We start from the raw sequence: 27,231 nt of genomic DNA, 5'->3' as shown, positions 1-27,231 counted from the left end.
AACAAGGACCAGCAGATGCTATCTATATGTATTCCCATGTGACAGATATCACCTTTCTTCAGAGTCAAGCTATCTTTTACTGGACATTTTTAAGGCCTCAGAACTCTAGACTTGTAACTTAATAAATCTTCTTTATAAAGGCCATTGCACGCCGGCAGCAACAGCAAATTAAAACAACCTGGAAGCCAACACTTACTGTCATATATTTCAGTATGTCCATTCAAAATAAACAACAAAATTACACCCCATGTATTTCAGGGAACCCATAACACTACACCAGGCTGTTTACATATTGTGTTAGTTTGCAAGCTGCCAGAATGCAATATACCAGAAATGAAATGGCTTTTTAAAAGGGAATTTAATAACTTACAAGTTCACAGTTCTAAGTGAGAGTGTCCAAATTAAGGCACCAGCAAGAGGTCACCTATACTCAACAAAGGCCGATGGGTCAGGAACACCTCTGTCAGCTGGGTAATCACATGGCTGGCATCTGCTGTCCCTTCCTCCTGGGCTCTGGTGCTTTCAGCCTCTGTTTCTGTGGAGGTTCCTCACTTTACTTCTCTAGGGCTGGCTTTCACCTCTTGGCTTCCCTTGGCTCTCTCCATGTTTTGCCTTGCTTAACATCTTATGGCAATGAGTGCTGTGCTCCAAGCATCTCCAAACATCCATGACTCTGTTCTCCACATGTACCCATCTGTGTCAGCTCTGCTGTGAAGTTTCTGTCATCTCTGAGGCTTCTGTAGTTTCTCTAGGCTCTGTCTGCTTTAAGCTCTCCAAAATGTTTCCTTTTAAAGCATCCCAGTAAACTAGTCAAGGCCCACCTAGACAGATGGAGCACATCTCCATCTAATCAAAAGTCACACCCACAACTGATTGTGTCATATCGCCCGTGGTGATAATCAACAAAAAATTTGCAGCTTACAGTATCGAATCAGGATTAAATGAAAAGGTTGCTCCATAAGATTGGATCAGGATTAAAACATGGCTTTTATGGGGTACATAATACTTCCAAATTGCCACATGTATCTTAATATAGCTATAACCATTTCCTATGAGAACAGTAGTAATTATCAACTGAAGAGGGCATTTAAATCACCCAGCAGGCACATCCATTGTGGAGAATCCCTGCTTTAGAAAAAGCCCAAGCGACAGTAAATCTGAAAGGAAGGTATGTAGCTAAAGAATATGCACCCAAAGCAGATATCTCTTTTGTCTTTATAGCTATTTCTTGCTAAGAACTACCACAAAATCACAAAAGGAGAAATTCAGTCCTCGAAAATGTAGTATAACACATCAGCTTTGTTTTTTGATTTATTCTAAATAAGAAAATGCAGAGAGCAGTAAGATTACTCTGGAGTATTGGTAGCTACTACTAAGAACTTGTCATGTAAAAGGAACTAGTTTTCATGAAAGCATTCAAATTATTATGGAGAAATGAGAAAGGTTTGTAGACAGTTTAACATTCACTCCTCCAGTGCTCTCCTTTTTCCTTGAGTTCACTTTGAAGAAGTAATTTTCATTATCATTTTGTCTGTTCTTATCCTACCAGTCTATATCCTACATACTCCAACCACACAGAAATAAATTAATGGTCATGAAAACTTTTTGATGAACACTACAGCAAACTACTGATTTATCCCCCTCTAGAAGAAAAGGAGACCATCCCTATCACCCAGAAGAGCTCATCTCTGACTCAGCAAAGCAGTTTATGACTCTGACTTCCCACTTTATTAAAACCCTACAGAGCTGGCCCCATCATCTTTATAGCTCAGCTTCCAATGTTTACAACACCTTTTCACAATGAGAAAAGAACACTTGTAGACTCAGCATAGATATGAGCATCCACCAGTCTTTAAACTTTTCAAGTTCAAATTGGAAGACTAGCACAAGTATTCTGAATTTCAATTCAAGGTACACTCATAAAGAGAGAAATATAAAAAACTGTGTGAAATATCAAAGACACTAAAAGCCACTCCTGGCTGCTAAAGAAATAATGGTATTAAAATAACCTTAAACTTGATTAGAAATACCTTTTTCCTCTTGTCTGAAGTTTGCAGAAGAATGCTTTACTATCTAATTTCAAATTCCTATAAATTCATATATTCACTTACCTTTAATTTCACAAACTGCCATCTTTATACTTCCTTTGCTCCCTTTGCAAACATCGTCCTGTGAATCATAGTAGGACAGGATTCCATTATCTAAAACAAACCAACGAGGCTGCCAACCTACAAAGATCATAAATAACAAAAGGTTAATAAACAAAGAAATTATTTTTACCACATAGAAAACTGTAATTTCAAAACTTTGCATCCACGTTATTTCTTGGTCCTACAATGCTCTAACAGCAAAATTTTTCACAGACAAGCCTTGTCCCAAATGTTTTCATTACTCTCTACTATGTTGGAAAAGATTTCTGTAGAAATCTCTAGTTCAGCAGAAGTATGGGGAGTAATACTTTTATTCTGGCTCACAACCTTCTCATTAACAGCCCCATCCTCAAAAAGAACTCTATTATTTGGGGTTATGATGTAATGGAAAAAGTAGAGAAGACATAGATTCTAGCCCCAGCTCCACTATCATTCTTTGGCTGGATAAACTAGGGCAGATCTTTTCTTTTCAATAAATCTCTAAAACTCCCAGTCTCCAAAATGATTTTGCATGAGGAAGAACAAAGGATTGTCATTATTGTAGGGTGCTGAAAATAGATGATATCTAATACGTTAAAATGTCACATTATGTGTGAGACTAAAGCAAAAAATATTTGTTACAAAATTTAGATTCTGACTAGAGCATTTCCTAATATAACTCATGTAGATAGTTTGATTGAATGTCATAAGTACTTGGAATCTCAGGTAGCACATGAGATTTTACTGGTTTGTCCAGAGTGATCCCCTGATGAATCCCAGAACGATCTGATCAGTGACTGGAAAAGTATTTGCAAGCCCCCTTCGGGGAATGGTGAGAGTGGGGAGAAATTCAACCTCCCCAAGTTGAATTCTTGATATTCTCACAAGCAGTGTGGACAACCAAAGCTACAGGCTGAGCCCCCAGTCTTGGGGTTTGTTCACATGAAACTTAAACCCACAAAAGATAGGTCAAGTCTACTTAAAATTTAGGCCTAAGAGTCACCCCCAGGAGAGCCTCTTTTGTTGCTCAGATGTGGCCTCTCTCTCCAGCCAATATGATGAGCATTCTCAACACCCTCCCCCTCTCTGCATGGGACATGACTCCCAGGGGTGTGGACCTTCCTGGCAATGTGGGACAAAGATCCTGGAATGAGCTGAGACTCAGCATCAAAGGACTCAGAAAAACCCTAGAATGAGCTGAGAATTAACATCAAGAGACTGAGAGACCCTTCTCGACCAAAAGGGGGAAGAGTAAAATGAGGCAAAGTGTCAATGGCTGAGAGATTCCAAACAGAGTCGAGAGGTTATCCTGGAGGTTATTCTTACGCATTAAGTAGATATCAACTTGCTGTTCAAGATGTAGCGGAGAGGCTGGAGGGAATTGCCTGAAAATGTAGTGCTGTGTTCCAGTAGCCATGTTTCCTGATGATGATTGAACAATGATACAGCTTTCACAATGACACTCTGTGAATGTGAAAACCTTATGTCTGATGCTCCTTTTAGCTACTATATCAACAGAAAAGTAGAACATATGGAATAAAAATAAATAATAGGGGGAACAGATGTTAAAATAAATTCAGTTTGAAATAGTGGTAGGTGAAGGCGAGGGGTAAGGGGTATGGTACGTATAGTTTCTTTTTCTATATCGTTTTATTTTTCTGTTGTCTTTTTATTTCTTTTTCTAAATCGATGCAAATGTACTAAGAAATGATGAATATGCAACTATGTGATGATATTAAGAATTACTGATTGTATATGTAGAATGGAATGATTTCTAAATGTTTTGTTAGTTAATTTTTTTAATTAATAAAAAAGAAAAAAATGAATGGGTTGAGTTAGCTGACCTCTCAGGTGATATCCAGCCCTCTAAGTCAACAACATAGACCTTCTCTTCTTCTATAAAATATGCTGCCTAAGCAAAGTCCTTCGCACAAATTTGAGTGCTGAATGAATTTCAGTCTCTTACACTGAAGCCGCATAGCCTTCAGTGAGAGCAGATTGTTTCCCCCTTTCCTTCTCAGCTGCTGAACAGCTAAGGCAGAAGCTGTTAGAAACCGCAATCACTCATTTAATTAATATTTATTCAGTGACTAGAGCACACAACTACCACAGACTTGTCTCCAAGACAAAGCTGATGATAAGGACAGTGACTTCCCTCAGTGCCAACTCCCACTCTGCTTGCAAGCCAAACTCAGTTTTCACCAGAATCTTATCAAGCACGCTCCTAATATATAACAGTTCATTGACTAATAACATAGTGACCATGCTGGAGGCAGCGTGACTGTCCTTGTTCTTTATGCGACTATTAAATCACAATTCAGCAAAAGTGTTGTAGGTTAAACTGTACCACTTTTTAAATCGTGGGTGTTCAAAATCCTGGCCACTGGCGCTATTGCCTGCTATATGATGAATCAATTCTGTTTTCCAGGGCCATACAGAACCTAGAACAATGGCAAATAGGCAAACCATTCTTATACCTTGACAAAGACCCAAGACTTACCTCTCCAAAAGACTTTACCTGCAACATTTTTGAAATGACTACCCTGAGTCACCATAAAAAGTTTAAATTTCACTTAAACTCAGTACCCTGTTTAAGAAAGTAGGGAATGTCATAATACATCCATAAAGATGGATATTCAAAATGATTAAAATAGAAACAAACAGGTTTCAGATGCCTGAAAGTTTGTTTTTATAAGACACTATTCCCTAATTTACCTAGCAAACAAGGTAAATTTTCTTGGAACATGGACTTTAACCACAGGTGCTAAAACAAAGTACTTTTTGGGTGGGCAAGGTGACTCAGTGGCAGAATTCTCACCTGCCATGCCGGAGACCCGGGTTCAATTCCCGGAGCCTGCCCATGTCAAAAAAAAAACAAAACACAAAGTACTTTTTGAGTGATTGAACAAATAAATGAATGAATGATTGAATACTGGAAAAGTGACATACTGCATGTTTTCCACAAAAATACATACATGTACATATCCATGAGATTACACTGTTTGAGCACGTACAGAAAAGATGAAAACATTTTCTTTCCAATCACCAATACACCCTGGAAAATAAACTACAAGGAAGGTGTGGCAAAAATACACTCTTCCACCCCAGGTCCAGCGTACCTAGAAGACAAATTGTGACTTTACAAGTCTGTTTTCTTGTGACTCAATATTTTTTAAAACAAATATTGGGCAAAATGACTCATTCAGAATTTGTAGTAACTTGAAAGGTGACCATAGTTGAATATATTAAGCTAATGAAGCCTGTTAATTATCTCTAGCACACTTTTGAAGAAACACTTAATTAAACAACTCTAATTGAGTCACACATTTATATAACGGAGGGCTGTGCCTATGAAAGCAATGCCGTGGGTATTCCCTTCTTAAAGCTCTCTTTTAAAAAACACACTCTTTTTATCTCAAACTACCAAATGTTACCAAAATCCTACTCTCTCTAAAGGACTTTCAAATAACACTGTCATTAAACTGGAAGATTCCTTAAAGGTCACTTACTACGAAAAGCTGCTCAGCCTTCTGATCTAAGATGAATGGAAATTAATAAGCAGGATATCATAGAGTCAAATTTAAATTTTTTAAATGGAATTCTTCCAAACAAAAGATTTCATTTCAGCATGAGTCTTATGTAGCAAACTAGCAGTTAAATACTCTGCAAAGACTGCACCCTAAATTACTTGTGGTTAAATGCTCAACTAGCTGGCACTCAGTACCACAGGAGATGAGGAAAACTTTCACCTCAGATTTTCAATTATGACTCATCTCAGTCATTGCCTTAGCTCCAGGCTATGCAAAAGCGGTTCCTCTGGCATTATCTCATGGTCAACTGTGCTTAAAAACTTCACAAGGAGATAATTTGCAAATTTGCAAATCAAAGCATGGAAACTACTGTCTTAAAGAAAATACCACAACTAAACAGTGTAAAAGTTTTTCTCACAAGCGACCAAATGAATATGCTTAATAAAAATATATTTGCCTTATTAAAATATATTTCCTGTTAAAAAGTCATTTGTAAAAACAACCAAACAAAATAAAACACCCATGTGTCACTAACGTTGAAGCATCTGCTGCTATAAATCTGGCTTTAGCATTCCAAATAATAAAAAAAACCGCAACTGTAGCTCAGCACCTTTAAACTTAAAGAGAACCATGTGTGCAGATTTTGTACAGATCAGGTGCAACAGGTGAACGAGAGTTGATCATAGTATTAAGGGGTTGGCACAGAGGGAATAAATGGGAAACAAGTCAAGATTTGCCTAATAAAGCATCAGCTGGACCAAAAAGCCTGTTTGCTATTTAAATTTATTTAAAACCTATTCTCCCTCCTCTAATTTACTGAGATCATGGAATTCTGGAGTTGGAAGGCAGAGATCCTGAGAGAACCCCTTACTGTGGGTTGATGGCTGAGCTAGGACTAATACTCAGATCTAAGGCTCTTTTAATAAACTAGGCCGTTGGTATTACGAAAGGGGTCCTCTGTATCTGCCTATCTCTCTTTTCTACAGAGACAGGTAACCCTTCCTTCCAACCCACTTCACTTGTCTTCTCTGGGTGTACTGTGCTTTTCCTACACTATTTCTCACACATTTACCTGAATCCAAAACGTTAAGGAGCCCTCATTGACAACGAACCTCTAAGAGAATTTGCTTGAGACAGCTTCCAAAATGCTGACTGCTAAACTCTGACATGAGAACTTTTTAAATAAACACTGTGCTGCTAAGAAATGTAGAAAAGACTTCTTAAAATTAAGCCTTGATCTTAAAAGGTCCACTCCAGTCAAATACCCGGCAACTCTGATACTGACAAAATGTTGAATATTAAATGTGAATAAGGACGGAGATCAAAACAACACATTAGGGTGACTGGAAATTGTTTCGGAGGCTACAGGAGGCATAAAGAAGTATTGTTAGACAGCAAAGAAGTGGTCGGACACACATCCCACCCTCAGGTAGGTGCGCAGTCCCGCCCGAACTCTCCCCCTGCAGAGGCCAAATGCACTTACAAGGGACAGACAGAAGGATTAAGCCCTGAAACAAAGTAGAGCCGATTCGTTGTAAGGGTCATCGCGGGCAGACGGAGGAAAAAGGAACCCCTGACCCGCGTTCTCGACGTTTCTTTCCCTGCTCAGCGAGCCCTTGCTAATACCTGTGAGATAGTTGGTCCACTTGTACAGAACCCCCTCCATGCTTCAGAGCCCGGCGCCGCGCATCCTCCAGACCCGGCTCCGGCCGCGGTGATGGTGAAGGCGCAGAGCTAGGCCAGCCCTTCCAGACCCGCCCGGGTCCCTCCCTGGGCGCCCTCGGCCGGCACCAAGCCGCCCTCAGCCCGCGCGCGCCGCGGGTATGTGGCGGCCCTTAGAGGCCCGGACGACTGGCGCCGCGCGGAGCTCGGGGACTGCGAGGTGCGGGCTCAGACATCTCCCGGCGAGCCTCGGCGGCGGCGGCGGCGGCGGCAATAACTACAGCGCGGCGGAGGCCGGCCTCCAGCTCCGGTGTTCGCACCTCGGCGTTCCCTCCTCCTCGCTGGCCTTCCTTCCCTCGGGCTCCCCGTTTGTTTTCATTGACCCCGACGTCGCTTTCACTTCCTGGATGAAAGGGGCCGGCTCGTCCTGGGAAACCCCTCCCCGGCGGCGGGGTTGGCGGGGCGGGTGCGGCCTGCGGCCCCGCTGCAACGCCGGAAGGTACCCAGAGGGTGCTGGGCTGAGCGACGTTGTCTCGGCCTCCTTGCGAGTGTCACCTTCTTCCTTCTGGTCCCTCGGCTGGCGGCCCAGGACTGCTCAGCCTTCCGCCTTCCAGGGCCGACGCTTTGGAACCCAGGACCCGGGAATTCGGGCCTCGCGGCGCGCGGTCCCTGGGACCGACACGGGGACGCACTCCCCGCGCGCTTGCCCAGCGGCTGTGGCTTCGGTCTCTCGGCTTTTCATATAAATAAGCCTCAGGACTCTGAGTAATTGATTTTTTCTTCAAGAAAATAAGACTTCCTATTTATGTTTCCTCTATTTCTCCCTCACATTTTGGCGACCGAGAAATTCTCCTAGGAAAACAGAGCGCAAAAGATGGAGTCCTCCGGCAAAGACTAGGAAGAGGACCCAAGGAATTTTAATTACGCCTATAATTAACCTTAGTCATATTTTCATCTAGACTACAAAACATGAAATTAAACTTTGGTGTCCGATGATAAAAGTGAAATTTTCCACCTAGATTTTGTGTTTTTTTAGACTGCTTGAATGCGAGTCATCTTACATAACTGAACATAATTTTCACATTTATGAAAGTTTTCAAGCTTTAAGCAAAACAGATAAAGCAGACCCAGCGCTGCAGCTTTTCTTAGCATCACTTAATAAAATAACACCTCCTCTCTCAAAACCTAATACAAACCTCCGCTGAAAGCTAAATTTAGGGTAAAACGTCTTTGGATATTCATTTAGAAATAAAATAGATTGAGGGGTGTATAGAGATGAATGATAACAAATGTCGATAGACTCTAGGTGGTGCGTATACGGGGTGTTCACTCTAAGATTCTTTCAACTTTCCTGTATGTTTGAAATTTTTAATAACGAAATGGTGGGAAAGGGGAGCGCTCTAGGTCAAAGGCTTGGCCAAATCGCTGCTGCGGATTAGCTGTGAGACTGGAACGATAGGCAATCCTCGAGTTACCTTGTTTCCTTATCTGTGTTAAGTAGAGAATTGCCCAATAAAGCAAGGTTGGTAAGAAAAGCCGCAGGGTCAATAGCATTCCCCGCACTTAGCAGGCCCTCAAACAAGGGTGCCCCTACCTGGCAGGGTTAAAGAAATGCAAACCAGCAGCAGTTTCTGAATCCCCAACTCCGCACGTGGAAAACACCACTAACGAGGCCTGGAGGCAGTGGCACGTCTCATGTTAATTACATCCAGGTAGCCATCAGGATATGTGCGGCTCAGCCCGGAACCCCTTAGTGCATGACACGACCTGAGAAAGCGCTTCAAGGACACCCCAGCAACTCCAACAAAGCCACCGCAAGCCAATTTCTTACCCTCTTCTTCCAGAATAACTTCCTCCAATACCCGGTAGTTCTCTAGAGGCCTTAGAAGAAGACTTTCATGCCCAGAAATTACCACATCCTCTGACCCTATGATGTCCCTCACCGGACTTTTTATTTTCGGTAAAATCACGAATGGGGCCCTAGGCTGACACACCTCGTCTTGCTGTTTCATTTTAGGAAACCCAAGCGTTACTATCCAACCCAGAGGAAACTGGGTGCAGAATACGCAGAATAAGGGTGAAGTTGTGCTGCGCTGCCTTAACCTCTGAATTTAGGAAGGCCTAGCACCGAACCTCCAGAAGGACCCTCCGTTAGGAAACACCCGGCGCCACAGCGCCCCACTGAGGTCAATACAGTATTCGGCAGGGGAGCGCGCTGCCGGAGGCGGAGCCGACGCGGGGCGGGGCCACACACGCGCCGTCCCGCCCCTAGCCCTTTGTGACGTAGAACAATGCCTGCCACGCGTCCGAAGGCGGTCTCTAGTACCGCCCCTCGGCGCGAGTGACCCTCTTCAGGGAGTCCGCCGCTCAGCTCGTGGCCACCACCAGGAACCATGCCTTTCTTATTCAGATCAGTTGTTTTCTTTTGCGTTTGGGGCTTTTTTACTGCTCAAGCACAAAAGAAAGAGGAGGGTACAGAGGAAGTTAAAATCGAAGTTTTGCATCGTCCAGAAAACTGCTCCAAGACAAGCAAGAAGGGGGACTTGCTAAATGCCCATTATGATGGCTACTTGGCTAAAGACGGTTCGAAATTCTACTGCAGGTAAGAAATGATGCGAACTGTCCCCGCGTCTAGCTGCTGCCCCAAATCTAACCCCCATCCCCCAAACAAATCTAATCAGTTGTTTGATTTTAACAGTAAGAGTTGCGCCTATTATTCCTAGGGGAAAAATCAGATTAGATACAGTAGTTCCTTAATTAACTGAATATTGCTTTTAAAGTTATTGAAAATGTTGGCCCAAGAAATTATCAAAAATACACTGCATCCCCGCCCCGCCCCCGCCCACACTACCTTTGGGACCTATAATATTAAAGTACTATCTGTAACGATGACCACCTTTTTCTTTGCTCAATGTAGGTTTCTCCCTACAGAGAATTACATACGGAAATTTAAAAAGGTATATCTAGAGTTTATTCTGGCTTCCAGAAGCACACTTTTTACAGGCTGTGGTCACTTTATCACTACCAAAAAACTAGACAGTGCCTTTCCTTGGTGACTTCTTCTGAACCCTGTGTCCTCTCACCTGCCCTTTTAGCCCCACCACTGCCTAGTCTGACTGCATTGATTATTATCCGGAGGGAGAATGTTTTCTCATCCTTTGTATGGCCTATAAAGACAGAATTATTGAGGAAAGTTCATTCTTAATATTTTAAAGATAATTGAGAAATCTGATAAGATAAAATTTTAAATTACTGCTAAAATTACTTCAGAATTCATTTTAAGCTCAATCTGCTCCATCATCTTTAGAACAAACAGAGAGTTTAAATGATTTGTACAAGTCATGCAGTTACTTAGGGTCAGAAACCTATTAAAAATGTTAACTGTCAAATAGTTTTTGTAAAGATGACAATAAAAAAAGAAAATAGGATGACTCCTAATGATTAGCTTTGGGAAAATCATACCTCCTTCTGGCTGTTATGAGAGAAGTTTGCGCCAAACACCACACCAGGGTGTTCAGAATAAGTCCTAATAAGAGGAAAAAGATGATTACAAAGGACTCCAGTTTTTAATTATAACTAAATGTCCAGCTGTATTTTAAAGTTTGATTTTATTTATCTTGAAATCAGCTTACCCAAATTATTGGTTTTTTATTATAGCCGGACACAAAATGAAGGTCACCCCAAATGGTTTGTTCTTGGTGTTGGGCAAGTAATAAAAGGATTGGACATTGCTATGTTGGATATGTGCCCTGGAGAAAAGCGGAAAGTGATAATACCTCCTTCATTTGCATATGGAAAGGAAGGCTATGGTAAAGTGTTAACAGTATTTCTTTTTTAAATTATATTTAAAAAATAAATCATATAGGAAATAATTACAGAACTATAAGACCCAACGAACTTTATCTTCTCCAGTCCCCACTTTCTACATGTAAAGAAAGTAAGACATTGATGGACTCCAGATCCCTGGCCAGAGCTCTTTCCACCACAGACTGGTAGCAATCATAATTGAATATATTCTGTAAGTTCTGTTTTAGGCAATTTTATTTGTTTTGGGTATATACTCTTATACATAAATGCCTACTGGGCATTTCTTTGCTAAGCAATACCAAAGTTATCAGGAATCTGTAATATATGACTTTAGAGTAAAAGAACATTGTAAAAGGAACATATGAGAGATAATATATCATCAGTTACGCTTTTCCCAAATATAGAAAACTTGAAAAGTGGACAAAATGAATGGAAACATTCTTTCAATATCTTACCTATTTTCAAATTCCTAGCAGTGAGACTATTATCTGAAAATCTGGGTGAAGCAAATAAATGGGGAAAATGTTATAACACATAAAAAGACTCTTACTAATCAACAGTTTAAATGTCCTTTCCCTTGAAATGGACAAAGACATAAACAAGCATTCTGTTGGGGAAAAAATACTAATGGCCTTTATACATTTTGAGAATCCTGAATTTTATTCATAATTGAAGGGAAATGAAAACAAAAATGAGATACCATTTTTTACCCATCAGATTAACAAAGATAAAAAAAACCTGATAATATGTTGGCAAGAGTGGTTTTCTAGTTTGCTAGCTGCCGGAATGCAACATACCAGAAACAGAATGGCTTTTAAAAGGGAATTTAGTAAATTGCTAGTTTACAGTTCTAAGGCTGAGAAAATGTCCCAATTAAAACAAGTCTATAGAAATGTCCAATCAAAGACATCCATCCAGGAAAAGATACCTTGGTTCAAGAAAGCCGATGAAGTTCAGGGTTTCTCAAGTGAGAAGGCACATGGCAAACACAGTTTCTCTCTCGGCTGGAAGGGCAGGTGGCGAGCAAGGCGTCATCTGCTAGCTTTCTCTCCTGGCTTCCTGTTTTCATGAAGCTCCCCAGGAGGCGTTTTCCTTCTTCATCTCCAAAGGTCGCTGGCTGGTGAACTCTGCTTCTCGTGGCTATGTCATTCTGCTCTGCTCTCTCTGAATCGCTCTCGTTCTCCGAAATGTTTCTTCTTTTATAGGACTCCAGAAACTTTTCAAGACCCACCCAAATGGGTGGAGACATGTCATCAACTAATCCAGTTTAAACAATCACTGATGATTAAATCACATCTCCAGGGAGATGATCTGATTACAGTTTCAAACATACAATACTGAATAGTGATTAGAAGAGCGGCTACCTTTACAAAATGGGATTAGGATTAAAAATGGCTTTTCTAGGGTCCATACATCACTTCAAACCAGCACAAGTGGATAACCACCTTTTGGATTATTGTTGGATTATTGTTGTAAATTCATTGAATCTCATCAGAAATTTCTATCAAAATTAATAATGCATGTACTTCCTGAACCTGTAGTTCCATTTCCTGGATGTGCACAACGGTATATGTAAAAGAACATCTGTTCACAGACTTTTTTAGTTTGGGTAGGAAAAGATTAGAAACTACCTGAATATCCATCAATAAGAAATTAGTAAAATTTTATTATATCCATACAATGGATTCCTTATGCAACTAGTAAAAAGGATGAAGTAGAGTTATATTAATAGAGTGGGATAGAATATATTCATACCACAAATATTTGTCACGTATCAGTGCTAGACTCTGATCTAGGCATAAAGCAAGCAGACACACTCCTTGACCTCGTGGAGTTTATACTCTAGAGGGAGAATTTCACGTATGTGTGAAATCTGGAAGGATACACAGTCCCTTGATAACAGTAAGCATTCCTGGGAAGGAGGCCTGAGAGCCAAGGGTGAGGGAAATTTCTTCTCACTTTATAATACTTTGTACTGTTTGAATTTTTACCATGTGCATGTATTAACTTTTCCAAAACGTATTTTTTAAAAAATCACTAAGGTAAAATCATAGCAGGGGTGCATGGGTAGTTCAGTGGTAGAATTCTTGCCTGCCATGCAGGAGACCTGGGTTCAATTCCTGGCTCATGCACCACTACCACCACCACCACCACCCCTCCCCCCCTACAAACAAAAACATTCAGCAAATGGTGCGGCAATAACGAGATAATCATATGGAAAAGAATGAAATGTGACCCCCCCACCACCACGCTGTATACGAAAAAAAATTATAGAATAGAAAAATGGGTAAAAGGAAAAATATACGCAGTCTGACAGAGGGATAGTTTCCATCTTGTATCTTCAGTTAGGTCCTTGCTTCTTTTTACTGTATGATCTCTAAAAGAATCTTTTTTAGAGCCTCTGCTAATCCCAGCTATTGGAGATATTTATTATATAATAAAGATTATTTTTTTCTATGGTAAAATATTAGCATTATTCCCAAATATTTCATGGAAATGGCATGCCATCTTTGAGGCTGTTGATTTACTCATTAAGACTGGTGATTCCCTTACCTGTTTTGTTCAGCAGGAATTGGGGATCAGTGCCCCAAATTGGATTGAAAGGAGCTGGTACTGCAAGTCAAGCTCAGTCAGACTAACTAAACTATACAGACAGTTCCAAATGACTAAGCTTACTTTTCATTGCTTTTTTGCCAACCATTTGGTCCCATTAAAATAGCTCCCAAGGATCCATAATTTTCAAGTCTGTCTTCAGTTGTAAAGGGCCCTGGGGAGAGACAGAATATTGAAGACAAATTCAACAAACGTTGATACAGTACTTTCCTAAAAATATTGTCTACAGTTGTGACCAATTCTAAACAAAATTATATAGGCAAAGTGTGCCTTTTAGTGCCTTTTATGTCATTTTCAGAATTTCCCTTTCTCTTTTATGTTGTCCTATCAGATGCCTCCACACTCTGCCCACCACCACAGCACCCTCTCCCCTATCTGCCCAGAGTCCCTGGAATCTATTATTTATCCACTGCCCTCATCTCTTCAGTCAAAAGATTCCCAAATAGAATTCTGGATTCCACTGCCCTAAACAAGTAACTACTTAGTTTATGCTTTTTATACTCTAATTTATGCTTAGATATAAATGACAGCCCAGGCTGCTGTCAGGTTGACTTGACTTGAAGATGTTAGTTCATAATTAATTTGAGGTATCTTCAATAAACATGGAAATGGTAAACCTCACAGGTGACAATAAATTAAAACAAGGAAAGTGACACGTTGATAACCTTTTTTTACCTATTATACTGAAAAAGATTTCTTTTAAATTGTAATTAATCGAGTATATAAGATACATATGCTATTATATTGTTGGGTATAGGTATAAATTGGTTCAACTTTTTGATAGTAGTTTGGCAGAATGTGTCAAGACTCTTAAAGAAAAAAAAACTACTGGGTCAAAAATATTAATTTTTTGTAAAAATAGTAAGTATATTGATTAAAAAACAAACTATTTGAAAATCTTCCTTTCAGGATTTCAAATAGTTTGCATACTTCATTTTATTCATCCACATAGTGGAAACATTGGAAAAGAAAAAAGAATGCATGGCTTTTTATACATTTAACACCACAACATTGTCAGTGTAACCAGTTTCTGATTATGCTGGTTCTAAAAAAAAGCAGAGGAGCCATTCACTGGTAAGGTTTTCACTTCTAGCATCACTCCAATTCCTGGGGAAATTTGGGGTGGGTGCTTATGACTTCTTGGCCATTTGATTTCAGGTGTTTAGAGATAGGAATTCAATGAGGGAGGTCAACATGTCTCAAATATCTGTTACCATTCCATGGTGATCCTGCAAGAAGGCTCAGAGGTAGGAAGGTAACATTTTTATTCCTCATTCTACATTGAGGCCTCATTTAGATTTTGTCAGTCAGCTGGGAATCTAACACCCTACCATCCATAGATCCTGCCAAATACACTACAGGCTGGATACTCACCACCCAAGTGTTTCTTCCCACATGGGCTAATATCACTTCTCAGTGCCTCTCAGAGTGGGCCATGGAGATGGAACATCTCTTACAGAGGTGCTCTTATAGGGGAAAGCATTTGTTATCAACTACGTTGGTTCTACTGGCTAGATGGGCTCCAGAGGCTCCGACTCAGTACAAGAAGCTTTATATTATTTTATTCCTTTCTTGCATTAAGTTCCTCAGAGACTTCCATGCTTGCCAGCTGGCTAGGACTTTGGTGTTTACTCTTCCACAGCCCCAAACCCCTGTTAACCCATCTCCTCCTACTGGAAACAACCCACTGAGGCCCAGGAAACACAAAGCCGTAAAATTCAAGGCTCACCCTCAGTAAGAGAACTCCATTTTGGGTGGGCATGAGATCTGTCTATCAGGCTACCAGACTGTTTTTGAAAGCTAAGAATGAATCTAGTCAAGTGAGTGTCAAGTCTGAAGCAGCCCACTGGAGAGCTCCACTCAGTCCAGCACTGTTGCCACTGTACCACAGGTAGCGTTGGTCCTCGGTGACGTCTCTAGGGCCTGTGTGGACCCAGTACTATTACTTCTGGGACTCTAACCCAAGGGAATATTCTGAGATTGCAGGTAATAGGTACACACAAGGATGATACTGGAGCATTATTTATAACTGAAAAATTAGAAGGTAATTAATAGTACTTAATGAGAACAGTTAAACTATGAATGTGCATCTTTTAGAAAAAAATACTAACTCGAAACTCAAGTAGCAGAAACCAGAACTTATAATTCTAGAGATCCCTACTGAAAAGCAAACCACAGGGTCATTTGTAAAAGCAACTTAAGGAGTGTTTTGAGCCTTTTTACATTTCATCATAGCCATGAAGATAACATTTACTAAGAATTGACCTGAGAAAATTATGTTGATGAGAACTTGAGTGAAAAAAAGGATGCAGAAGTCCATTAGTACATTATGTATTATGTAAATTCAGTTCTGGTATACCATGACATGTATTCCTAGAAATCACCATGCTGCAGAATCACATGATTAAAACCCTCAGGCCTTATCAGAGAAAATGGATTTAGGAGGCCAACACTTAAAATTAGTCAATAACATGCTAAAAAAGAAAAAAGATAGGAACCTTTATTAAAAACAGAAATACATAAATAATGCAATAAATATGAACTTTACCTTGAAAAAGACCTGAAGTTTGCTTGTAGAAGTGGACAACATCAGAAGATTTGCAGCTTGTGAGTTATTAGGTGGAGGTGGTGAGTTATCTGAAATCAAAGGGAAAGTTGTTGCACCAGATGCAGATGGGTGTGGCTCATACCAGGCAGACAACCAAGGCAAGTGAGGTAGATACTTGAGGTATGTGCGTGTACACATATGTACAACACTTTCGGTATTCCTGTGCAGCTCAGTTAAGTTGGGTTTGGTTTTCTCCACTCACCTACTGTGTTGCAGAGGAAATCATGCATAAAGAAACACAAAATTCATGTAATGCTCAAAGTGTTCACTGATGATTCACTTTTATTAGAACAAATTTGTGTTTTCAAAACAACCATGTAATGTGTGTGTGCATTTACTCTAAATACTTATAAGGGGACATGAAGGAAATGTAGAGTGTCAATAGTGGTTAGCCTTGGGTGGTGGGATCATGGATAATTTTTATTGCCTTTTTCATATTTTCTATAGGAATCATATATTACTTGTAGAAAAAAATAATGCTTTGGGGATTTCGGCTTTGTTTTGTTTTATATTTTAAAGATTCACCTTGAGAAATGATGAAGAGAAAACACGAATACAAATGAACAAAGATGATGAGAGAAAAAATTCCTAAAGGGAGAAAGGTTTTCCTCATAGTCTGTTACTTTTTTCATGGGTACAATCTCCCCTCCAGATCTCATGTAAACTTGAATGTAATGTGTTAGTCGGAAAGATACTGACAAAGTAAACATCCGTTTACCCACAAAATTCTGTCAACTATAAAGCTGTCATTTGATTCTAATAAAATAAAAATCAAATGCTAATCTTTTGTGATGTAGTAAATGTTTTCTCATCTACAGTATCTTGTTAAATTAGAAGAAAAGGTACACTATAAGCAGTAATAAATGAAGTCTCATTATTGAAGCCTCTACTGATAAATCCCATTATTCCAAAATGTCTTATCCCATTGGAGGAGGTATTTGGGGGATGCTCATGCATAAGTTTTCATGAATCATTGAATTTTAATTTTAGAGGGGCCCTTTAAGCTCATCTACACCAACACCTTCATTTTACACATAAGGAAACTGAGATCCTAAAAAAGTTAAATTGTTCATTATAATTTTGTACCTGTATTGCAATTATTTTAAAAATTGTAATGTTAGCAGTAACTGTTTAACAATTTCTTGATTAAATAAGTTGTTTTAATTAAATTGTTATTAAGACTTAACATCGGCTATACCTTTATTTTAGGGAGTACTTGAAGAAATCTTTCCTCTGAGTGACATCCTTCCCTCAGACACAGAACACCCTCTCATGTCTTGAAATGCATGTGACTTTTTAGTGCTTTAATTAACGATTCATGTGGTATGTATAGATTCTTTACATTAACTCCTACCTCTTTGATCTGCTTCTCCAAAGACAAGTAATGCTATGTATGGCAAATGCACATTTTTTCTTTCGTACTATACTAATATTTTTGCAAGGAAAAAGCAAGTTGGCAATATTTGTTTATAGGAGAATTGTTCAGAGGCTTCATACTTAGAACTTTCTTAAGAAATCTAATTTATGTTTTGAGTTTTTTCTTTAATCATTATCAGTAAGAAGTTATTTTTGTATCATAATGAAATCATAACTGGACAGAATGGGAATAGATTTTGCAAAAATGATCACAGAATCAATCTCTAGCTTTTTTATTGTAAGGTCAAAAATCTATAGTGTATTAGATTGAGACCTTCACATTAGTTGCATGAAGCATGAGTAGACTTTTCTATGTCCTGGCTTTGGAGATTACTAATCCATTCTCCTTTTGGCTATAACTCTCAAGATCTTTTCTCTTTGATTATATAAACATTTTAGCAAGAATTCTTTACTTTTCCATTAAAGAAATTGCTGCTTCCTTCTGTTTATATTTTGAAATAGAAATAGTTTATTTTAAAATAAACAAATAGTGTGAGTCATTCATTCAACTAATATTTGATTACCTATACTAGGGCAGGTACTGTGCAAGACCCTGCGTATATACTGGTGACACAAACTCCCCCCTTTCTCTTAACAAGTTGTTTCTACAGGTAATTTTTATGACTGATCATCTGAAATAGTCCATAGCTTATTAAAGTCATCTGTAACATATAGGTTAACTTTATTAATGAACAAAAGCATTAACAACACTAAAAATTTTGTTATAATTAGAAATTTCTTCATAAAATTATTACTGGATTTTTCTGTTGAACACTTATTTCTTAATTTCTATACGAATTTGAAAGACAAATATATTAATAGATATATTTATTTATGCTTCCAAATAACTATACCAAATCATTGTCTAAGAGTTTACTAATAAAAAATTTGAAAGACGGAGATTACTTATTAATACTTTGAAAGTTTTCTGCCCATTCATTTCTTCTCCATACCAGGACTTTCAATTAACTTCCTACTATAAAATGATAGGGGTATATTAATAAAAAGCATATGATTTCTATTTATTTTAATTAATCAGGAAATAGTGGGCCCTCAGTCCTCTAAACTGACTTAAAACAAGGTTCCTAAAAATATTAAGAAAGCACTTCTACAAATACAAAGTAATACAACCATAATACTATTCTAGCTATTCATGAATAAATGTTTGAATATTATCTTCATGTAAGTTAAACTGTTAAAATTTATATTCTTAGCAGAAGGCAAGATTCCACCTAATGCAACATTGATTTTTGAGATTGAACTTTATGCTGTGACCAAAGGACCACGAAGCATTGAAACATTTAAACAAATTGATACGGACAATGACAAGCAACTCTCAAAAACTGAGGTAATTGAAACAAGTTCACTTGTATAACTTAAGTTTCTCATCTCAATTTAAATACATATATATTACAACTGCTATTTTTTAGTTCTAGCTAGCATGGGCTCTGATCACTTTGTTTTTATAGAAATAGTGACTAAAATATAATGGTTATTTACCATTAAAAAATAATGGTTACTGTACTGGTTTGAAATGATGTGTGTACCCTAGAAAAACCATGTTGTAATCCTAATCCCATTTTGTAAAGGCAGCCGTTTTCTTCTAATCCCTGTTCAGTACTGTATGTATGTTTGAAACTGTAATTAGATCATCTCCCTGGAGATGTAACCCAATCAAGAGTGGTTGTTAAGCTGAATTAGGTAGAGGTGTGTCTCCACCCATTTGGGTGGGTCTTAATTAGTTTCTGAAGTCCTATAAAAGAGGAAACATTTTGGAGAATGCAGGAGATTTGGAGAGAGCAGAACGACATAGCCAGGAGAAGCAGAGTCCATCAGGTAGTGTCCCCTGGAAATGAAGGAAAATGCCTCCCGGGGAGCTTTGTGAAGGGAAGCCAGGAGAGAAAGCTAGCAGATGATGCCATGTTCACCACTTGCCTTTCCATATGAGAGGGAAACCCTGACCCTGTTTGCCATGTGCCGTCTCACTTGAGAGAGAAACCCTGAACTTCATCAGCCTTCTTGAGCCAAGGTATCTTTCCCTGGATGCTTCTGATTGGACATTTCTATAGACTTGTTTTAATTGGGACATTTTCTTGGCCTTAGAACTGTAAACTAGCAACTCATTAAATTCCCCTTTTAAAAGCCATTCTGTTTCTGGTATACTGCATTCTGGCATCTAGCAAACTAGAACAGTTACTAAAAAATCTACATTCTGAGAAGATGATGAACTTTTCCAATATAAAAAAAGTATGCCTTTTTTAATATGAGATCTTATATTTATTATATGAGATTATGAAAAGTACTAGCAAGAATATGAATTGGGTGGACTAGAAAGTTGGTACACTAAAGTCAGGAGTTCATCTGCCTAGCTTCTGCATCTCAGTCAGTCTTATGTATGAATTGGGGGATTAATGAAGATCTCAGGATAATAAAAATAATAACATTTCTTCACACCATCTCAGTGCCATATACTGTATTATTAAGCACATTAGTCTGTGAACTCATTTAAACTTCATATTACTATGAAGTTTAGGCACTATTATTGTCACCTCCATTTTACAGGTGGGGAAAATGATAGACTATCCTAAGGTCACACAGCTATGAGTGGCAAAACCAGGATTTTAACTCCTGGCAGTCTGGGCTCCACTACTGTGCTTTTAACCACAGGCCTCCACTATCTCTTTCAGGGAATATCCATCATCAGTATTTCAGGGTTAATGCTTGTTTTGTTGAAGCCTGATGTCTCACTTAGTCCCACTGACTACACACTTCTTACTTAAAGTTAGTAACCCTAGTGCCGCTCCACTTTTCTTCACTTGTTTGATGACAAGTTTAAAATGTTTGATGCAGTTTAAAATGTTTAACTCCATCACCTAAGAAAACAATCAAAGGAAATTGGGCCATGGATTTCAAGTGTCTTTCCCCATCCAAATTCTACTTCTACCTCCAAGAAACCTGAAATGTAGATGCTGGGGGAGAAAGGCGACTGAACAGGGTACCCAGTTATACTGGGAAAGCACATTTTCTTCTCAGAGCTTAGTGACCTATTCTGTAAAGGCCGAGTGAGCAAAGCCCATGCTAGTTAGAATTAAAAAAGAACCTAAAATAGCTTTGAAACTGTATCACTGTAAATAGTCTTGCACATGGGTTTCACTATTAAATATTTGTCAAAATTGTTGAAAATTTGTTGTAATGCTTTTTAATTAAAAAAATGTTATTTGGGTCTATTTTGGTCTGTTTGGTTATAGATCAGTCATTATTTGACAAAAGAATTTGAAAAAGATGAGAAGCCACAGGACAAGTCATATCAGAATGCAGTTTTAGAAGATATTTTTAAGAAGAATGACCATGATGGTGATGGCTTCATTTCTTCCAAAGAATACAATGTATATCAACATGATGAACTATAGCATATTTTTATTTCTATCTTCTTAGCTACTTATAGTACTTTATATATAAAACAAAGATACTTTTCTCAAAATTGTGTTTTCTCTTTTTCCCCCAAAAGAAAGATATTTTGGTCCCCTTAATACATATAATTTTTAATTATTACATTTTTAATACATGTATAATAAATGTGAGGCTGTTTTGCAAATTTAGCTTTCAAAAAAGGAGTAATGATTGTATATCCTGTCACTTTATTCTATGAACACAAATTGTAGCACCTTGAATTAACTAGACCTTGTTGTCCCAGTGAGTAATTTCCCTTTCAGAGTATAGGAGGCATATATGTCAAAATCTGCAAGTTCTTCACAACTCTAATGTCAATAGCATGTATAAATACATAAATTTACCATTTCACTATTTTAAGTGTTAAATGTCCCATATTTTTAAAATATTCATTAGGGACACCCAGCATCTAGTGTTTTCTTTGTTTACACATTTCATAAATTACTGATTATAGGATATGAAAGTCACTGATAATATGATATAAAAATCTTCCTTTGATATGCATTCAGAAAGATATTAGTTGTACATCTCCTTCCCAGAGACAGCCTAAACTTATTCTGTGCTTTTTGGTGCAAGCCACTGGACTTAGGCATTTGTTCCAATGAGGAATGCATAAATAGATTTGACCCGATCACAGGCTTAGTGCTTTTTCTAAGAGGTACAAAATCTATACTACACTGGGTCTGGTACTCCTTCATACATCATTACAGATGTGCTTCTCTTCTTCCATTTCCTAAACCTTTATAAGATACCTACCAGTCTATTTTATCTTGGAAGTTTTATATTTGATGCCATGAAATTTTTTTGTTACCAGTTACCTTTCTTTAGGTATAATCTTTCTTACGTGTCTTCTACTCTATATCATACATATTATGATGAGTGATTATTACAAACTGGTATGCTGTCAAGTTTTGATGAATGTGTAAAATTTATTTTTGCTACAAATGAGGACATACAGTGCTGTAGCATTGTGCCATGGTCAAATCACAACATGGTCCAACTTTTAAGAATGAGACGTTGTGGAACAGCATGTTGGTGCCAAAGAAATGGCACTTTTATATTGGATTATGAAAGAATTTTGCCTACTGAATATGTAGGAGAGTGTAGTTAGGCAACAAATAGCTCTATGCAAAACAAATAAATGCAAAACAAGTAGAGTTTTGTCTGGTTTTAGAAACTTGCTCTTTCCAAACCATTGAGCATTTCTTCCTTAGGTTTACTGCCAGAAATTCTGTTATTCAAAAGTTTACAGGTAACACAAAAAACATCAGAATAGTAGATGCTGAATATGTTGGTACAGAATTTTCACTTCAAAAATAGTAACTTACCTTTTCTACTTTCTTCCCTTCCCAATATTTCTTCATTTCCATATCCCAATTTTGTAACACCTCAGTTTCTTGCATCAACCCTTTCGTCTCTTTACTTCCTTCAGAAATACCTGCTCAGTTAAAGAAAACAAAGTTGGTAACTCAATGTTCTTATATTTTGGTTTGGGAACTGTCCCCATTCTCTATAGCCATATAAAAAATCACTAAAGTCTTTCTGATTAGTATAATCATATTTACATTTGAATAATATACTCTGACCAAGGCAAAATAAAAACAGAATAAAAGAAAAAATATATGGGAATGGTCCTATAATATGAACTGTTCATAATGCTAACCTTTCTGTTCCATGGTTTTTCAAACCAAGTGCTTTTAAACTTAGGTTTTAAAAATTATAGAAGTTAATATTAAATGAATAGGGAGATTTACTCTAAAACTGTATTCACATTTGAATAACTAAAAAATTTTAATCATTCTAAACACAATGTACAGCAAGTATATGTATCGTACATTTATATGCTTGCTTTATGCCTTCAAAAGCAAAGATATAACAGTGTGCCGTAACTGTTTATTTCTAGAGTTTTAACATCTTATTATTTTTGCAAATACTTTAATAAGGGTATATATCAGATTAATAATTTAGATTGTTTGAGTATGAAAATATTTAGATGTCCTACCAAACAGACAAAAATAATTTTTCAGAACTAAGTATGCTAACAAGAATTTTAAACATTTTCAAAGGAGTAAAGAAATTGGTATGTCTTATCTACCTTAATTTAAAAATGACAGTAGTGAGTTTTATGAAGAAAAAGCTAGCAAACCTATGTGCATCACAGAATGACAACCCCTTACTCTTATCGACCATCCTATTCACTGTACACAAAACCCCATACTGAGCTCAGTGTGCTTTTAATTTGATACTGCAATTAAACATTTAGGATTACATTGAATTATTAACACATTTTTCTCATTTTACCAGGTCATAGGATAATAGGTAAAACACCATAAAGACAACTTGTGCACTCATGTCATCCTTAAGTGTTGAATTAAAGCCTGATTAAAAATAAAATTGAATTCAGAAGACTCTCTTAATTATGTACAAAGCTGTTTTCTAAAATCATAGACTCCCACAAACATTTCTAAAGGGCAAATTTTGTAAAGTAACATCTATATTCAAAGTTTTATATTAAACCTTATTTTGAAATAAACAGTATAGTACAGACTTCTTAATTTACATAATTCAGCAAAGCAAACCTAGATCCTTTTGGAAAGGTGTGTGTCACAAATGCACCTCAGACGCCACCAAGGTATTCATTTGAATTTTATTTCATTCTCTTGTGCCAAACATCAAAGCAAGGAACTGCATGAAGTCTCACATACTTCTGTCCATTGACAGAACACTGAAAGCATCCATAAACTGTCTCTCTCTTATACTTCCCCATACCACAGAGTATGCAGGGCCCTTTGGGAATGTTGTGATTAAGTAAGTTAACTCTGATGTGAGTCCCTTCTTTGAGTGAAATATCAGTCATGCTGACAGGTTTGTCATAGTAGTCAGAAAAAAGATCATCCAAGTAAAGCTGAGAACGAGAAATGGCATCCATCACTCTTCTATCTAAAAGGACAAAAACAGAGAAATGTGTTAGAAGGCACAATGAATAAAAATATATAGATATTAATTATATGCATATATATATATATATATATATAACTCAGACTGCACTTGTATTTGGGTGTCCCTAAACCATTCGGTGATGAAGTGACTTGGCTTTTAAATTTAAATTCTCCCTTAAGAGACCAGATTACTGAATGGATAACCTCATGTGCTAATCCAAGAAGGAAAAATGCATTCAAAATATCTTGAATTGACATACTTCTTTCAAATAGCATATTTCTCAATCTGTAGAGCAGTGCAAATGTTGCTGTTTCTTCCCTTTCAAATCCTCCTTTTGACACTGAAGTGACACAAAGGTCTGCAAAAAAGAAAAAAAATTTAGATGGTATTATAACTTGAACATTTATGGAGGTTTGTTTTTGGGTGATGAATTATGATACATGCCAATCAATGCATTTTTCAAATTTAATTTTTTCAAAGTTAAATTTTACAAATCTTCCTAAAAAGTAACAATAACATTGTGCAAAACTCAAAAGTACAAAAAAGAGATACAGTGGAAAGACCCTCACCCCTGCCCCCAACCACTGTTAGCAGTTTCTTGTGTATTCTTCCAAGACCTAAATAGTCATATATTATACACATATATTTAAAATAGCCCTTGGAGGTTACTGCATGTCAGTTTCTGTAGCACTGCTTCATTCTTTTTAATGGCTTCATAGTATTCTACTGTGGATGAATCATTAACTAATTGCTGATGATGGATTTTAGGTTATTTCTAATCCTGCTATTACAAACTGAAAATCTTGTACCCATGTCATTTTACATAGGTGTAAGTATATCTGTAGATAAATTTCTAGAAGTGTAAGGCTAAAGTACATAACATGTACACTTAAAAATCTTGATATATATCAGTTTACATTCCTAACAATATAATTGTAAAAACCTACACCTAAAGTGTTCCAAATAAAACTTCCTTTATTTTGTTTCTGCACTTCTATTTCCCTCCACCCACAGAATTGCAGAAACAACCAAAAACAGGTCTAGATATGCTTGCAAATTGCCATAGCTGGGAATCTCCCTTGCCTGGTCCTTTGGGCTACATCTGGATTTATGCTGGTTGGCCTCCTACCTTAAAGTTGTACATCTGGCTCTAGTGACAGGAAAAAAAAGAAGAAAAACCTATAAATATATAACAGAACACCCGAATACATGTAATACTGCAGCTTATTATACTACACCCCCTTGCTAGGAGTAAGCTATGAAATTATATAGAAACAGTTTAAATGCACTTCTTATTTTTAAAATGGCACTACATAAAATTATACCTGAAAGCATTTTACCTATTAAATTGATTGGTAATTTTAAAAGTAATAATAACTGACTTCCAGGAAGATGGTTAATTAGATAGGCTGAGTTCACCCCTGCTCCAAGGAACAACTAAAGAAGTGACAGAAAAATGACTGGGACAGAAATTCTAGGGTGCAAGTGACCTGAGAGTGTCTTGTACATTATATAGGGAGATCCTGGATGAAAAAGCTGAGGAACTGGGATGCAGAGAACAGTGTGAACAGACTCACTCAGTCAGGACTCCACAGGGGAAAAGAGGCCACACCCAGGAAGGGATCTGCTACCACAACTAGCTTGTGAGATCAGCCCCACAGCCCAGAGCTCCCTTGGGAAACCCAGAAGCCAGTAAACCTGCTTTCCCTGCTCACAGAGACCATCCAGTTACTGCACAGAGCCTACCACTCCCACTTCCATACAGAGGCCCAGAGTACAGACAGGAACACAGGGACAAGGAAGCAATCCATGCCATGCCGGGCCCCTGCACACTCCACACCTCATGCCATACCCTGCACCACATCCTGAACCCCGCCCTTTGTTCATGTGCCACATCTTGCACACCATGCCCCATGCCATGCCTAGCCAGCAGACATTTCCAGGTTGGCTATGGACGGGGCAGGTGACATCCCTAATCCTACAGCCCAAGGTCATTCCAAGCAGAAGGCTGGGGACCACCAGACCCATTGGGCCCACAAGCGGAATCACTGTTGAGGTGCACACTGCCCAGCCCCAGGGTTGGCTTTCAGGGTGCACCAGGACTAGTGCACCCAGCTGGAACTGCACTGCCTCTATCCAGCTCACCTGGCTGCCATGGAAAGACAGACCTGAGGGCAAGAGGAGGCCCGAGAGCACCATGTGCTGGGAAGAAACAGCAAGTGCTGTTTGGCACATTGCTTATTTGTCTAGGTTCAAACAGATTCTCAAGAAGAGTTGTATCCCCTGAATAAGGTCTGGTCCTTGGTCTGGCAGGAAATTAATGATGAACCAAGTGCTAAAAGGAGACCTTCAATGCAAACCGAAGGAAAAAGAAAACCTTAGATGAGTGAGGGAAATCAACTGTCAAAATAACCCTATCGAGATAATCAAATGCCTTGAAGCCAACAGAAAATCACAAAGCATATGAAGATGCAGGCAGATATGGCCCAGTCAAATGACCAAATTAAAACACAAGAGGAGACAGACTTTCGAACAATGAATCAAAAATGTTCATACAAAAAAAAATGTTCATACAAATCTCCTAAGTAAATTTAATAGGTTGGCTAATGACATAAAGGATATCAAGAAGACACCAGAAGAGTAGAAAAATGAATTTGAAAAAAGAAGTAGAAAAATAGACATCACAGAGACAAAAGATACAGTAAACCAAAGTAAAAAACTCTAGAGACACACAACAGCAGATTTGAAGAGGCAGAAGAAAGAATAAGTGAACTACAGAACAGAACAATAGAATTCAAACACACAAAAGAACAATTGGCAGAAAAAGATGAAAAAATTTGAATTGGATCTCAGGGAAATGATGGACCACACAAGCATACAAATGTAAGAATCATCAGTGTCCCAGAAGGAGAAGAGAAGAGTAAAAGGCTAGAAAGATTATTTGAGGAGATAATGGGGGAAAACTTTTCAACCCTTATAAAAGATATACATGCAAATAAAAGGAGCCCAATGAACCCCAAATAGAATAAATTCAAATAGGCCAACTCCAAGACACATACTAATCAGTCAGTCAAAT

The 27,231-nt window shown here is 38.1% G+C and overlaps 3 protein-coding genes and 1 non-coding gene across 17 annotated transcripts in view; 2 read left to right on the top strand and 2 right to left on the bottom strand.

Moving 5' to 3' along the window:
• Window positions 1–9,568, bottom strand: part of PLEKHA3 (pleckstrin homology domain containing A3) — a 53,088-nt gene extending 43,520 nt beyond the window's left edge. Inside the window, exons 1-2 of one of the 5 annotated variants that reach the window (XM_077154294.1) lie at window positions 9,316–9,568; window positions 2,112–2,228 (exon numbers count right to left, since the gene is read on the bottom strand). In XM_077154294.1, the coding sequence (XP_077010409.1) occupies window positions 2,112–2,133 (22 nt within the window). In that variant the 5' untranslated portion in view covers window positions 2,134–2,228; window positions 9,316–9,568. Of the gene's footprint in view, window positions 1–2,111; window positions 2,229–5,638; window positions 5,913–7,142; window positions 7,247–7,285; window positions 7,616–7,641; window positions 7,854–9,315 lie in introns of those variants that run through there. The other 4 variants (XM_077154297.1, XM_077154293.1, XM_077154296.1 and 1 more) reach the window with 4 other exon arrangements.
• A 31-nt stretch (window positions 9,569–9,599) lies between these two features.
• Window positions 9,600–24,078, top strand: FKBP7 (FKBP prolyl isomerase 7). Of its 9 annotated transcripts, none has more exons than XR_013172902.1 (6): window positions 9,602–9,923; window positions 10,979–11,130; window positions 11,234–11,339; window positions 17,559–17,672; window positions 18,299–18,376; window positions 18,983–19,086. XR_013172902.1 is itself a non-coding variant. In XM_077154299.1 (4 exons), the coding sequence occupies exons 1-4, from the start codon at window positions 9,715–9,717 to the stop codon at window positions 21,173–21,175; spliced, it is 654 nt and encodes a 217-aa protein (XP_077010414.1). In that variant the 5' UTR covers window positions 9,600–9,714; the 3' UTR covers window positions 21,176–24,078. The 9 variants fall into 9 exon arrangements, 3 of the variants coding, with proteins under 3 accessions (XP_077010414.1, XP_077010413.1, XP_077010415.1); XR_013172901.1 differs by having other exon boundaries at window positions 18,980–19,086; XR_013172900.1 differs by lacking the exon at window positions 18,299–18,376 and having other exon boundaries at window positions 18,983–19,096.
• On the top strand, window positions 13,190–13,260 carry TRNAG-GCC (transfer RNA glycine (anticodon GCC)). Its single transcript has one exon. It is a non-coding gene; the product is annotated as a tRNA-Gly (tRNA).
• PJVK (pejvakin) overlaps window positions 23,765–27,231 on the bottom strand; it is a 46,575-nt gene continuing 43,108 nt past the window's right edge. The window contains exons 6-7 of one of the 2 annotated variants that reach the window (XM_077154288.1): window positions 24,415–24,513; window positions 23,765–24,155 (exon numbers count right to left, since the gene is read on the bottom strand). In XM_077154288.1, the coding sequence (XP_077010403.1) occupies window positions 23,863–24,155; window positions 24,415–24,513 (392 nt within the window). In that variant the 3' untranslated portion in view covers window positions 23,765–23,862. The remainder of the gene's footprint in view (window positions 24,156–24,414; window positions 24,514–27,231) is intronic. The other variant, XM_077154289.1, reaches the window with a different exon arrangement.

This window comes from Tamandua tetradactyla, chromosome 3, assembly GCF_023851605.1.
Source record: "Tamandua tetradactyla isolate mTamTet1 chromosome 3, mTamTet1.pri, whole genome shotgun sequence".
Taxonomy (NCBI): Eukaryota; Metazoa; Chordata; class Mammalia; order Pilosa; family Myrmecophagidae; genus Tamandua; species Tamandua tetradactyla.
This window is presented reverse-complemented; position numbering and strand designations above follow the sequence as displayed.